Below are 15,660 nucleotides of genomic sequence, written 5' to 3'. Positions count from 1 at the left end.
TATGACATCAGTATAATTCCTCATTACCAGTTATCATTTCCGGTGTTCACTCATGTACAACATCAAAAACAAGTAATAATATCGGCGTACAATTTTCGAAGCTAATACATCAAAAGTGAGGATATACATATACATAAGGCAGCTTGTCTGCTTAACTAGTTGCACTTAATTCTACACTATTCGTTTAAGTTTCAACATCATTTAGCCGGCATCTCTAATGCAGACACGTAATCCGAGAGAACAAATGAACTTATATTTTGCAAAACGGCGCTCGGATTCGACGAACTTGAGCACCACAAATATAATACTAGATAAACGCAACTATGTAGCATTCTAAGCGTCACTCTTCGCTAATGACCCAAGAGGAGACGACATGCTAGGCCCGAAAAGGCGCTCAATTTGTTCCAGGTCTTTGCCTTTTGTCTCGGGAACAAATATTAAAACGAGAACGAAGCTCGCAGCCAGGAATGCGCTGAACATCCAGTAGGTCGCCGCAGTGCCCAGGATTGCACGGATACTGCTGTAGCTTATGGTGAGGACGAATGCCTCGGCGAACAGTGTCGCGGTGCACGTCCCCGTCGCGAATCCTTTGGCCTTCAGGGGTATCATCTCGCCCAGAAGAACCCACGGCAAAGGGCCCAGCCCGACGGAGTAGCCGACGAAGAAGGCGCACAGGCTCGTCAACGGCAGCCAACCGTAGGCCTCCACGAACTTGTCCCCCGCGGCCGCTTTGATGTGGAAGGCCAGGCCGAGCACAGCGAGGCTTAGCGAAGACGCGGCGGATGAGAAGAGAAGCAGCACTTTCCGGCCCAGACGATCGGCGAGGACCGTGGCTACTGCCACCATGATCACCTAAGTAGTACACATGAAGTGCATAAAAAGATGTCAGCCTGTTCAAGGCTGTCGTGACTACCGGAAAGCGAAACTGTACGCGCGCGAGTGAATGCGATGGGCTAGTGAGGTCACGTGGTGTCAAACAAGCCGCTTGACTTCAAGTACGTGTTTAGACATCTCGAGCACTTCCATAATTTTGAGAATCATCCTTTCGTTTTAGTTCTGCGCTGACTCCAACCTCTGCTCACGTGACATGCGTGACGTCTGCTAGTACTACTATAGATGGCCTGCGTGACGTCACGTCACTGAAAACACCACGTTGGTGCACTGCATGGCGCATGCAAGGTTATGACACAACGTGTTAATGTTATATCGCTTGCAAGTTCTTTTGTAATTGACGCAGTGGGGCCTATAGAAATCTGGCGGCATCATTATCAGACTGAAACGGAATAAGTACGGTGGAGTTATGCTGTTGGTGAACATAAAATCCCTAGATTTTTCCCTGCTCTTCTAGTAACTTTAAGTGTACCCCTACGTTATACAGCTGCGACTATCACATCTCGCGCAAGCTATCTACTGGGTGTTCCAAATTACCCTTTATGGTTTTCTTAAAGCTCAGCACTGGGCAGAACATGAAAACCATCATTGCAGATAACTTATGTATCCAGGGGGACACAAAGTAAAACAATTCTGGCTGTCAGTGACCCAATTACCTAATATTTAATAATTAACTTTCCAGTGACTGCAGCAAGCAGGCATATTTGTATTGAATAGTTGGAGGCACTCGCGTTCCTACAGTTACACTCGGGAGAATTCTAGCACGCCCATGCTCCGAGATATACCGCGACAAATTGTAATTGTGCTTTGCATTATTATACATGCAAGACAGGCAGCGCTAGCGCGAAGCCCCTTCCCGATAAGCCACGGCAGTTGCGTGCGTCATTCAATCTGACAAGTCATCGAAAGTCATCGCAAAAATAACGGTTATACCCTTTTACTATATACCGGCTGGCGATAGGAAGCTATGAGTGTTCGTCACGTCGGGGAGGAGCACTGCAGTGGTCTTCACCGCTTTGAGTGCGTGATCATGCAAAGCACAAATGAAATTTCGCGCCGGTCATCTTGGAGCACAGACATGCTAGAAGTATTCTTCCACGTGTAACAATAGAAACGTGACTGCCCCCCACTTTTCAATACAAGTATGATTGCTAGCTGCAGTCACTGCAAAGTTAATATTAGTTAATTGGGCCCCTGACCACCAGAATCATTATCTCACTTTGTGCCCCCTGGACCCACAACTTATCTACAAAGGTGGTTTTCATGTTCTTCACAGTGCTGAATTTTAAGAAAACCACCACAGAACTCAACATTGAACACCCGGTATACACTACTACACTACGACAATTATAATACAAGGTAATACCGCTTTGCTGCCCCGCCTCGGTGGTCCTGTGGCTAAGGTAATCGGCTGCTGACCCGCAAATCGCGAGATCGAATCCCGGCTGCGGCCACTGCATTTCCGATGAAGGCGGAAATGCTGTAGACCCATGTCATCAGATTTGGGTGCATGTTAAAGAACCCCAGGTGGTCGAAATTTCCGGATCCCTCCACTAAGGAGTCTCAATCATATGGTGGTTTCGGGACATTAAACCTCACATATCAATCAATCAATACCACTTTGCTGTAAGGGTTGCTCCTATCGAATCACACATTTCCTGATAGGAGCATATATACGTTACCGCCTTGTAAGGAAAGTTAAGATTTCACGCTTCTTTACAGGATGTATAAATAGGCTTGTTGGTGGTAGAACAACGTGAAACATGTGGCGTACGGAAAAGAGACGGACACAGAAAAAGACGACGGTAGTAAGCGCCTGATCCCATCGTCACTTTCTTTGTCCGGGCCTACAACACTAGCTTCCTTACTTGGATGGCCGCCACGGCAATCGCAGCGTTTTCTGCGGACACTGACGTGCCGGCCTCCTCAAAGATGTCCTGGGCGAACGTGATGATCACGCCTACGGCCGAGAGCTGCTGCATACTCATGACCAACAGAACACACAGGAAAGACCGGTAGATGCGCGGCGACGTCAGGTCTCGCAGCGTAAACCTCGCTTCGACGTCCCCGCCTGGGCGCACGAGGGCCTGCTCCATCGCGACTAGCTCGGTTGCTGCAAAAGGGCCGACGTAGAAACGCAGGGCCGCGGCCGCTCGATCCCTCAAGCCGTTCTTGAGGAGCCAGCGGGGAGATTCGTGGCACCAGAGCAGCGAGATGGCCATGATGGCCGCCGGTATCATGCAGCAGATGGCAAGCATCGAGAAGCTGAAGAACTTTCCCAGCACGAAGACTACCAGGATACCGGAGGACAGAACCAGATTGGCACCCGTGTTGAGCAGCCCGCGCAGATCAGAGGGCGATATCTCCGATATGAAGACGGTGACTGCGAGCGCCACCATGCCGGTACCGACGCCTGTGAGCAAGCGACCAACGAACAGTGCTGCCTTAGGAGTGGCCACCGCCAGACATGCCCAGCCACTCATATACCAGGCGGATGAGGCGATCAGGGTGCCGCGCCGTCCGGTGACGCTCAGCTGACGTCCTGTCACGTGCCCGAAAAGTATTAAGCACAGTGACCACCACGTATTGAACTATTTTCCACATAACTGCAAACATTAAGACACGGTGCAAGAGTACTTTAGGTGGGCGAACGACGTGAAGCGAACTCTTGGCGGGGAGGGACCGATTATGTTCTCGTTTGCAGCGTGCCGATAGATGGCTCGCCGGACTGAGGACCGTTTAAGAACCGAGGCGGGCTGCTTGCAAATTCCGCAAAGCACATCCGGGACGAGAGCGACGGTTTCCAAATCTGAGAAAACGCGTAATTGTGCGCTATCAACCACGCGACACGCATGGAGCGGTGCCGCGAGGAAAGAGGGTGATAAGGGAGGAGGTTGACGATGCGGCGAGGGTGTTGTGGCGACGATAATTGAGCACCGCTACTTTCCTACATCACGAGGCTTTCCTACCTTGAGAAGAAGGGAGAGAAAGACAGGGCAAAGTTGTAGCGCCATCTCCCAGGCTCCTAGCGAAGCAGAACATTATCGGGCAGCGGACTGTCCCGCCGTTCTCTCACCTAAAGTATTGTTGCACCTTGCATTAGGATGACCCGAAGAAACGAATGCACACAGTGGTTCACTGCTAAAGGGAACATCGGAACTCGTGTCGTCCATTGGGCGCCACAGCCGGCTGGCGGCTGCAACGTGTTTCGCACGAGCGCAGTTCGCTCAGTCGGCGCTACCTCGTTGTTCGCTATCGTCTGCTGCCGTACTCCAAACCATCGCGAAGCACGCAGCTCACGCGACTATACAAAAAAAACAGCGCCATGTGCTCTGTGCCCTTACGCGAAACTCGAAGCAGTCGCCGGCTGGCTGTGGCACCTGTTCTGCTTTACGCGCTCAGCAAAGACACAACCACACGAGACGCTAGCTAGCAAGGGACTGTTTATTGATGGCTGCCGCGCCGCGCGCGCGCCCTCTCTCAAGGTGGCCAGGTGAGGTGGGATCATCCCGATTTATTAAGCGGTGGCCCGCCTGGTACATCCTCCTTTTTCTTTAGGTGATGTAGTCGGCAAAGCGCGTCGGTGCTCTACGTGGCCTAGTTGATCTTCTGAGACTCGAGTCGGCTGCTTCTTGTGCCTGGCAAGTGACCTTATGCTGGGACGGGACCACGTCGGGGTCCCTTGATGGTTGACTTGCAATGGGTGGTGCACGTGCAGCTGACTGGTTCAGTAGAGCATCCGATGCAGGCGCCTGTTGTGACGGATGTCGTTCCTTTCGTGATGCGGATGCTGTTGTCAAATCGGGCGCTGTATCTGATGTTGAATGTTGTCTATGCTGTATAGGCGACGGGATTATCGGTGCGACATCCTTGTCATCCAGTGGGTCTAAGTGTTCGGGCGTCCTTTTTAGATGCTGACGATTCCTTCGATAACGCCGGCCTTCATCTGTACAGACTATGTAAGATCTAGGGCCAGCAAGTTTCTCTACTCGGGCTTTCGGAAACCACCCCTTGTCGTTTCTTATTCTGACGACGTCCCCTTCGGAGAGAGGTGTGAGAGGTATGCCTTTGCCGTGATCCTGTGGATGTTTCCGCACTGACGATGTCGAAGCCGATGAGAAGTCTGGAAGTCGTCCCCGAAGCATCCGTCCCATAAGGAGCTGACTTGGTGTGCGTCCGTCTATCAGGGGCGAGATTCGATAATTGAGCAGTGCAACCCAAAACTCCTCGCCAGCGTACTCACTTTTCTTCAAGAGGCGCTTTACGACCTGTACCCCTTTCTCAGCTAGACCATTGGCCCTGGGGAAGTGTGGACTGGATATGGTATGAGTAAAATCGTATTTTACTGCAAACTGTCTAAACTCTCGCGATGTGAACTGTGGTCCTCCATCGGTACAGACTTCAATGGGTATACCGTGGCGAGCAAACATGGTCCCTAGTGTGTCCACTACGACCTGACTTGTTGACTGAGGCAACTGTTCCACTTCTGGGTAGTTGGAGTAGGCACAGTACGCAACCAGGTAACGCTTGCCCCCATGGTCAAATAGGTCGACACCAATTCGCTGCCACGGCCGCGTTGGGATTTCCCTCGATAACAGTGGCTCTGAAGGTTGCCGGTAGGCAAAGTGCTGACATGTGGCACACTTGCTAATGAGTGACTTGATGTCAGCATTCATCCCAGGCCAGTACATCAGAAGGCGTGCTCTGGCTTTGCACTTGCTCATTCCCAAATGGCCTTCATGAAGACGTTGCAGCATGGATCGCCTCAGACTCTTTGGGATTACCACCCTGCTGCCCCGCAAAAGCACTCCATCAACATATGACAGTTCTGACAAACATGGAGCTAGTTCGCCTGAGACTGGTCGTCCTTCCTGGAGTGCCTCCACCACTTGCTTGAGGTATGGGTCCGCCAGGATTGCAGAGGTCAGTTCAGTCTTCGTGTTCTCACTTACGATGCTGGCTAGCACGCGAGTCGCATGGATGCATACGTCTTGTTCGCTTTCTCCGTCACTCGGTTGGGTTCCTGGAATTCGGGACAGTGTGTCCGCCACTAGCAGATGCTTCCCAGGAACATATTGCAATTTGATATCAAAAGGCATTAGCCTCAAGAAATAGCGCTGCAATCGTGGCGGCATTTCACTGAGTCTGAGGCGATCCATGCTGCAACGTCTTCATGAAGGCCATTTGGGAATGAGCAAGTGCAAAGCCAGAGCACGCCTTCTGATGTACTGGCCTGGGATGAATGCTGACATCAAGTCACTTCTTGAAGATACATCGTGAACGCGGGAAATCAGCCCGAAACGTTCTGCTGCATTCAATCCGAGTAGGACTTGCTTGCCTCTCTTGACCACAAAAAAACTGATATTCTCTTGCTGCTCTCCTAGACGTAGTGGCAGACTGATAACGCCCAAATGATGTATTTTGCTTCCTTCGTAGTTAGTAAGTACTGTGGTCGATGGCCGCACCATGGTCGGCAAACGCATCCTGCGAAAGTACGAGTACGGCAATATGTTCGCTTGCGCTCCTGTATCCACTTTCAGTTCTGTCGGGTGCCCGGCAAGGTCCCCTGCCACCGTCCAATCCTGATTTTTGGACACGTTTCTGATTTGTACCGTGAGAACTTGAATGTCTTCATCGGTAGCGTCCGAGGACTCCTCCAGTGCATCTTCTGTTGCAGCGACGCCTAACTCATGAACGCCGCGTCTACTCCTGCAGCAAGCTGCAAAATGGTTTCTTTTGTTGCACAGCGTGCACGTTTTTCCAAACGCTGGGCAGCGTCTTGGTCCGTGAATCTTGCCACAGTAGCCACAGCGTCGACGTTGTCCGCTCGTACGAGACTGTCCGGCAGCGTTTGCAATTTTTTCGACTCTCTGCACTTTCGCTTCGCTTTCAAGAGCCCGGTTCTGCGTTGCTGCCAGTTCTGCGGCTTTGCAGATTTCTACAGCTGATTCTAGGGTTAAGTCCTTCTCCTGAAGCAGGCGTGCACGTAGCTTCTTGTCGACGATACCGCACACTATCTGGTCCCTCACCATCGAGTCCCTAAGTTCGCCAAAATTACAAGTCTGTGCTTTCAACTGAATGTCGCGCAAAAACTGTTCGAAAGGTTCACCATCCTGTTGTTGCCGACTGCGCAGAACGTACCTCTCGAATGTCTCGTTGCACCGAGGCGTGCAGTAGTCTTCGAAGGCTTTGACGATCGAGTCATAGTCCTCTCGTTGTTCTGCTGATAGAGGTAGGGTGTTAAACACTTCAATTGCCTCTGGGCCCGCGACGTGTAGAAAGATGGCAGCCTTCTGTGCTGGCGTCCGTTTCTTGTTGGTCTCAGTAGCTTTGAAGTAGAGTTCGATTCGTTGGCGGAACTTTTTCCAGTTGTCGGCCGGAGTATTTGTCAGTACAAGTGGCTCGGGTGGTGGTAGGCAGTCCATCTTCAGCGCAGGGTTCGACTGTTACACTTCTGACACCATGTTCTGCTTTACGCGCTCAGCAAAGACACAACCACACGAGACGCTAGCTAGCAAGGGACTGTTTATTGATGGCTGCCGCGCCGCGCGCGCGCCCTCTCTCAAGGTGGCCAGGTGAGGTGGGATCATCCCGATTTATTAAGCGGTGGCCCGCCTGGTACAGCACCCAATGGGCGACGCGAGTTCCGATGTTCCCTTTAGCGGTGAACCACTGTGTGTTAATCAGTGACGTAGTCAGGAGGTGGAATGACGGGCCCTTATGCCCCTCCACCAAAACAAATTTCTGTATTTGCCCCTGGTATACGGATACCATTATAAGCATAACCGGCGCTAATTAACTGGCTGCACCAACTCGTGCCGTCATTCCCATTTACTTTGCGTAGCATTTTTCTAAGCAGAGGTCTCACTATCCACCGAGCGTAAACGTAATGTTCGGTTATACTACTATAGCGTCTATATAGAAGCAGTCGGAGAAGGTAAATATGCTTGTGATGACTATACCTCGCTTACCACCGCTTACACCACCGATGACTGCGCCGAGAGTGACGAGGGAGCCAAAGCAGTCACTGTCCCCGTCACTGAATTCCATGACCTTCCGTATGCTCGGAAGCGCTGGCGACGAGTAGGCCATGGACAGGCCGCACGACAGTGCAGCCAGGTAGGTTACTGCCACGCTCACGTACAGCCGCCTGCGGGCATCCGCTGCCGTTCCCACGTCGTCAGGAGCGACGATAGCCACGGCTTCGCCGTCTGTCAGCGTTACGGGGCTCGGAACTGCTGTAGAGCACACGCTTACCACGAAAGGCTCTGTGGTACCTGTGATGGCTCTGTTCAGACAAGTAGCTTGACGTGTGGTCTTTTCTGCCGGATCAACAGGAAAGTTTTCACCGATTGCCGTCGTACTGATGCACGTGGCCATAGCCACCGGCACAGCGACTGCGCTTTCTGCGGAGGTCACATGCTCAGAAGCCGATGCGACAATATCGGTGGCCGCTACGCCAGCTGATAGATCCCGACTGCTTGCAACTGTTTCCTGTACTGCGTGCACGCGACTGTCAGCCGTCACGTCCATCGCAAGAGCCTGTGTAGTAGCCGAGTTATCAAGCCGGCGGTGCCTTAGAACGACGTGGTCAGAGGCAGCGCGTGCGGGTGAGTTTCGTTCCGAGGCACCGATCGGTCTAGCCGGAGCAGTCCTATCGTGACTGAGCGGTTCGGTGTTCTGAACGAAGAGCGCGTTCGTCGGTGCAGTCGCTCTTTCCATCGGCGACATTTCCGCAGCTCCGGCATCCAGAAGAGCTACGGTTGCAACTGCGAAACAAGCCATATAAACGAATATTTTATTGCTATATATAACCGGGATCGCTAACAAGGAACGTGCAAATAGAATACGGAACGTCATCATGGTCGTTTCTTTCCTTTTTTTTTTTTTTTTGCTGATCGTGATGAGTATATATGTTCCAACTAGCCCATTTTGCTACTTTACTTCAAAATAAAGAATGATGGTTCCTTCTTTTTTTTTGCCTGACGCATGCCATGGTCCATATAATTTTTTTAAAAATGGTACCACAAACTGTTAAAACGACGGAAAGCTGAAATATTAAGACATTTGTGCTGGTGCGACTGTCCGAAATCTGGAAATAAGATGCGAACAATGAGGTTATGTAGAGCCATCACTGAAAAGGTGGGAAACAGAAATTCATGGTTTTCACTATCAATGTACTACTAATATTGTTGGGGTTTAACATCCCAAAACCACGATATGATTATGAGAGACGCCGTAGTGGAAGGTTCCAGAACTTTGTACTACCTGGATTTTTTTTTTATGTGCACCTAAATTTAAGTAAACGGGCTTTAAGAATTTTCGCCTTCATCGAAAATGCGGCTGCTACACTTGGAATTTTCACTATCAGAGAACCTCCTGCAATTAGAGCAGATTTTTTGTACACTTGAGTCGCTTAATGGTGTTGTGTGGGCATCGGTTCTTGCGAAATAGGAGCAGACAAGTTTCCTGGGAGCGAGGGACGTTTATTGCCACATGTTCATCGTTCCGTGGCTCGGTCCAGATAAGCCCCGGGCGAGATTGGGCGCATGCTTTTTATTCGTTTCGTGCGTGTGTGCATTATCGGCTTGTTAAAATGCGGCGCTCGGCCGGACACCACAAATGGTTCCTCAGTTTAGCAGCCCTGCGTGTTTGTTTTCTCGAAGGGACCATCGTGAAACCACGATTTTTGTGACACTCTACAAGTGCGAATAAATTTAAACAAAGGGGAGGGGCAGATATTATGCAAAAAACATTGAAGTCTTTCAAGCAAGGCAGTGCTGTTGTACTGGACAATGTCGTTGAACACCAGTGGCTACGAAACTTCTAATATCTACGGACCCTTCACTGCAACAAAAGTTTCGTGGTAACTTAAGTTTTTGGTTGTCAATTCCTTGGAATTATATTACCCGATTGCGAACGATCGTTTAAGCATGATCACCGCGAGCACTGACGCTGTCGCCAGCATGGAAACAGCACGATGGCATGGCTGCTTGAAGATTGATTGCTATGTGGGGTTTGACGTCCCAAAACCACCATATGATTATGAGAGACGCCGTAGTGGAGGGCTCCGGAAATTTAGACCACCTGGGATTCTTTAACGTGCACCCAAATCTGAGCACACGGGCTATACAGCATGTTTGCCTCCATCGAAAAAGCAGCAGTCGCAGCCGGGATTCGATTCCGCGACCTGCGGGTCAGCAGCCGAGTACCTTAGCTACTAGACCACCACGGCGAGGCTGCTTGAAGAACAAGATTGCCGAGCGATCGTGAAGATGATTCCAGCTTAGTGACGCGATATCATAGAAAAAAGAAACGCGCAGGACAACTTTGGCTTTATGATTCAAGGTTATTCAACTGCAGTTTTAAACAAAAATATTCCTTAAAAGTTACCAAAAACCAATATAACACTAAGGCGGGGACCACTACGGCAAGCGACAGTATGCCTAAAGTCTGAAGCACTTTTTCTATGAACCATGGAAGTGGTAAGTACAAAATTAGGGTTGGAGAGCAAGTATGCTAACAAGACGCTACAATCTTAAACCTGCTGCAACACCGACTCGAAGGCAACAGTTTCGAACAGCCTATGAGAACGTAAGGTTTTATCGAGCAGCTCAATTGCAAGGTCCCATTCTCGGCAGTTTTACCTTCTGAAGAGGCTTTCGGATGGCCCTCGGGAACGTGGCTCGTAGCGACAGAACCGTGCTCCTTCCAACGTAGTCGATCTTCCGAAAAACTGCGGCTGCTCGTTGATGAGATATCCATTCCAGCTCAAAGCTGCGACTGCAGCAGATGAAAACAACCTTAGCGTTGTTTAAGAGTCACCGTTAATTGACTTCTGACGGTCGTCTGGGCAAACGAGCTGGTCGAAAATATCGGCTTCTTCGTTAAGAATTCGCGCGTGTCAGCGTGTCACGAAGATGATGATGATGCCTCAAACTTGGTTCATACCCACTGACGGGGATCGGTCTAAAATTAATTACTTAATTTAGGCATCAACCTTTCTTCTTCTGAATAATTTTGATATAGATAGCATTTATTATTTAGAAGACCTTGCGAATTCATCTTCACAATCAAGGTTTGTGGCTTTTTATGATCCGAAAAACAAGTAGCAATAAACGATCCAAATTCCATATGGATGCAGAAGGTTAGTATGCTTAATTAGATAAGCGAACTGGTTGAAGAACATCATTTCTTCAGCTACGGAAGCTATAATATAAAGAACAAGACTACCTTCGCAATATTTATTTTCATTTGCAATTCCGAGTAAATTTCGCTATCTTAGAAAAGGCACACTGACAGCCACATAACCAAGTTTCCGGACATCCTTGAGATATGTTACTTAGTGAATTTAGGGTTTAAGCTGGACAAGACACATGCAAAAAATCCGTCAATGAAATCAGTGCGCCTACAAGGCACATCAAGATGCAGACAAATTTTTAGCGGCCTGAGTGACCTTCCTTTCTTAGATGCCAAACACCTTATGAACGAGCTTGATCCGGTGGCGTCCATGCTCCACTGCGCATGTGCTACTCTCTCTCCCACTTTCATCTCTTCACTTTCTTCAAGCATGCATAAAATGCATATTTGAAGCAGTCGTTGGTTCTGCATTACGGTCTTGCATGCGCGTTTTCCACTGACTGTGCAGTCCCATAAAAAAAAAACATATCAAAGGGCACTTCATCCTGATGAGTTGGAAGAAGATAGCTCATAGTACGTCAGTTGTTGGCAAAATCTTTTTGAACGGTTTTTTGAAGGGTGTTCCAAAACAAAAAGCGTGTTTTCAGCTAATAAAACAGTTTCCTATTGTCTCAGCTACGTCGTGAAGACGGCAATTGACTGATGAAACAAATATACCCGTCTTTTGCAATCATGGTGTTACCGGCAGCACATTTGTATGAAGTTTAGAAAAGAAAGTTTTAATATCGGGAGAATCGTACATCTTTCGGAATCGTTTTTGTACATTCTTTTATGGAGAATCGGAATACAATGAGCAGCAAAGTGGAAATTAAAGAAGGATGGATAAGAAATTTTTATAGAGTCTACGGCTTGATATTGTGTATGAGCATTCCATGAAAAATCGGACTTTGAGAAACGGGACACTGATAAAAACTTCCTCCATAAATCCCTACAAACACGGGCGTTCAGAGAAATCCGCAGAAACAATCAAGTCTGGTAAAACATTAACAAATGTATTCTGCTAGAATAATCAAATTATGAGATGGGAACTGTCGCGAAAAAAGCAGAACCTCGAGACTACTTCTTTCACACCACACACACACACACACACACACACTATATATATATATATATATATATATATATATATATATATATATATATATATATATATATATATATATATATATATATATATATATATATATATATATATATATATATATATATTTATTTATTTATATATATATATATATATATGAGTGTGTGTGTGTGTGTGTGTGTGTGTGTGTGTGTGTGTGTGTGTGTGTGTGTGTGTGTGTGTGTGTGTGTGTGTGTGTGTGTGTGTGTGTGTGTGTGTGTGTGTGTGAGAGACAGAGAGAGAAAGAGAGAACTAATCCTAGCCCAGTCACCCAGTCAGCTTTCAGTCCCTTACAATCCTTAATAGGTTGTCTCTTCTTATTGGTTCAAAAGTTGAAGACCACACGAATGTTGCAAAAGTCTGATAAAAACGCTGTATGTAAGATCGAGCACAGTGGATAAGTTGCAATACATAGTAAAGCTTCGTAGCTAAAACAATTTTGCAAGCTTCAGCTCTCCCAAAGATGGAAAGGCGATGTGGAACAAAAGTTCAGACCTGTCATTCAAGCTTAGGAACGCGTTCTTTCCAGTAACGTGCCCTGAATATGTATGCATTTAGTGGCACACTAAGGTACGTTCATGGAATATGAGTGCAATTCCTGCGAACTTGTTTGACGTACTACCCCATGATTCAAACCATAATTCTAAACTTTTAGATGAGTATAAACGAGCTCCTTCTACAATGATGAATTCACTTATTGTAGATAACACATTTTCAACATTTCGCTTGTCCGAACAAAAAAAAAGTTGCGTCAACTGCATAAGCCAATATCTTAACCTCTTTGCCTAATATGTTCAAGTCACGAATACTATTCGATCGTATTGCGCTAAGGCATAGTGGTTGAAGATAAAGTGGAAACAGCCGTGGGGACTTTGCGCAGCGTTGTTTTACAAAAGAGCGAATAGATACTGGCTTTGACAGCAGGCGATTACTGATTATCTGAGTTGAACAGTCATTGTAACAAAGTTTAACGCCTTCCAGCACAACAGAGCCCACATTAGCATGCTCCGGAAGGGGAAAGAGAAGGGAACGACTGACATGGTCAAAAGCTTTGGCGAGGTCTACCTGCAGCATAGCAAGCTGTCCTTGATAACTATAGCAATACTGAATAAGTGTTCGCGCAATGTGTATGTTTGTATCAAGCGACCTCGAATTCCACGTGTCTGGGGAGAACCAATGAGTATATACATCACAAACTGTAATTGATTTGAAAATTTTGCAGCCAACATTCGACAACGCTATTGGCCTGTAGCCTTCAACGGAACGAAGATTTTCCTTTTTAGAACTTTTCAGAGTCAGAACAGTATGAATGTTTGAAAAGGACCGCGAGAGAGCCTTCATGTCGTAACCTTTCTTAATATTGTAAAACTCAGCAGGAATCCCAACAGACCCAGGTGTTTTTACAAAGGTAGTTGGTAAATGGCCTGCTTGATTCCCTCCAATGTAAAGGGACTAAAAATATAACAATGGGCTTAACCGAGAAACGAATTTGCTTTGCTTTCATCGCCATAGTCATCAAGAAGAGCACTAAACAACACTTCGTAGAACCTTTCGAATTGCAAGATAATGTACGTTGTATCTGTTCAAAGAGCATTGTTTTAACGCAGATCTGGAATGAACTTGGACATGGCGTGACGCCGCTCATGGATTGAAGCTGGACGCGTCGGTTGTTCGGAACTCAAAGACTTATGGTTCCGAGATCAAAAACGCATGCCTCTGCAGCGAGCAGCATCATAGTTTTGTAGCTGACACATCATGTTTTCGATTTTATTGTACGTGGACGTTAGGCAGGGCTGGAGGAAGACGAGGAGGAAGAAGAGGTTAGAAATGAAGAAGAGGTTAGAAATGAAGAAGATGGCCACATTTGCCGGGTCGATTCGCCCCACTGAAATCAAGGCGTGGCCTTTAATATTCAGAGTCGAACAACTGTCACCTCGTCCCCTCCAGTGTCAGAAATGTTGGCGCTATGGACACACTTTAAAAGGATGTAGGTCAGCTCCCAGATGCCGAAAATGTGGTGAGGCACATACTGCAAATGAATGCAATTGTACTGAAGAAAAGTGTTGTCTTTGTCATGAGCAGCACTGCGCAGATAACGCTAATTGCTCAGCCAAAGCGCGGGAGACTCAAATTATGGAAATTGTTGATCGCAGACGCTGTTCACGAAAAGACGCCATCGCTGAAATTCAGGCAAGAACCCAGGGATATGCTGGTGTTGCAGCCCGACATAATGCAACTTTAGAAGCTTCTCTTTCAGTGTCCATTGCAGACATGATTGAAAAAGCGATGGAGAAAGCTATAGATCGCCTGGCCACCACCCTTTGTGACTCCTTATCTCATATTGTAGCCACTCAGTTGACGCAAATATATGGGACACCAAGAGATATGAAGGATACTTCCCAAGACAACGTAACTCTCCCACCAAGTGAAGCAGACGCAGAGTCATCTCCTTCAGGGGTACAGGCTGCAGGGCCCTCTTGTACAGACAACCAGAGGATAGGTGAAGACATACTAGAGGATGATCAGGATTATGATGATATGGACATGGACATCAAATCCCTAAAGCGCACTCGATCCCCTGTCTCCAAAAATACTGGCTCTTCAAAACATTCAAAAAACAAAAAATACCAGAAGGAGAACCTATCGAAGAGCGATTTTCTTAAAGACAGCATTTTAGATAAGGTAGTTGCCGAAACAATTCTGTCAAAATGATAGGTTCTATCAAAATTCTTCATTGGAACTGCCGATCTATTCATTCAGCTAGTACAGATTTATTGTATTTATCTTGTAAATTCAATCCAGACATTATTGCACTGCAAGAAACGTGGCTGTCAGCACATAATTCGTTTTACCTACCTAATTTCCGGTCTTTTCGCCTGGATCGCCCATCCAAAGGTGGAGGTTTAGCGTTCTTTGTCAATAATAAAATTAGTTCAAAGATCAAAACTTCGTACAAAAGTATATCCCCCGAATGTGAAATTTTCGCTTTAGACATCACCTTGCCTGGATGCTCTCCCTTCTCTCTGGTAAATCTTTACTTTCCTCTGGGTGTACAAGACACGCGATGTTTAGACATGGCTGTTAGTTCGTGGTGCACAGAAAAAATTATGGTTGGAGATTTTAATTCTCACCACACTAGTTGGGGTTTTAGGACTGATCAATGTGGACAACGCTTGTGGGACTGGTCTATAGACCATAATTTATCATGCCTCAACGCTAGAACTCCCACATTTATCCGAGACCGATCCCGCTCTGTCTTAGATTTGAGTTTTATAAGCTCGGGTATTTCTAGCGTATCTTGGACTACTCTAGACTGCGCCACCAACAGTGACCACTTACCAGTACTGTTTGAAATTTCTTGCCCCATTATTCCATCTTACTCCCAAGCTCGAACCTTTATCAATTATTCCAAATTTAAAAATGACCTAGAAGTTGCTTTGACTACCCCC

General features: G+C 47.3%; 2 protein-coding genes across 2 annotated transcripts; both read right to left on the bottom strand.

The window, feature by feature from the left end:
* Positions 1-333: 333 nt before the first annotated feature.
* On the bottom strand, positions 334-846 carry LOC142814338 (facilitated trehalose transporter Tret1-like). Its single transcript, XM_075893022.1, has one exon. It carries the CDS (start codon positions 844-846, stop codon positions 334-336), a length of 513 nt encoding a protein of 170 aa, XP_075749137.1.
* Positions 847-2,738: 1,892 nt separating this feature from the next.
* Positions 2,739-8,271, bottom strand: LOC142814337 (solute carrier family 2, facilitated glucose transporter member 8-like). Its single transcript, XM_075893021.1, has 2 exons — positions 7,798-8,271; positions 2,739-3,482 (listed from the first exon to the last, which is right to left on the bottom strand). Exons 1-2 carry the CDS (start codon positions 8,269-8,271, stop codon positions 2,739-2,741), a joined length of 1,218 nt encoding a protein of 405 aa, XP_075749136.1.
* Between the last annotated feature and the right edge of the window lie 7,389 nt (positions 8,272-15,660).

Source organism: Rhipicephalus microplus, chromosome 4, assembly GCF_043290135.1.
Source record: "Rhipicephalus microplus isolate Deutch F79 chromosome 4, USDA_Rmic, whole genome shotgun sequence".
NCBI classification, from domain to species: domain Eukaryota; kingdom Metazoa; phylum Arthropoda; class Arachnida; order Ixodida; family Ixodidae; genus Rhipicephalus; species Rhipicephalus microplus.
Note: the sequence above shows the minus strand (reverse complement) of the source record. Positions and strands in the feature narration are given on the sequence as shown.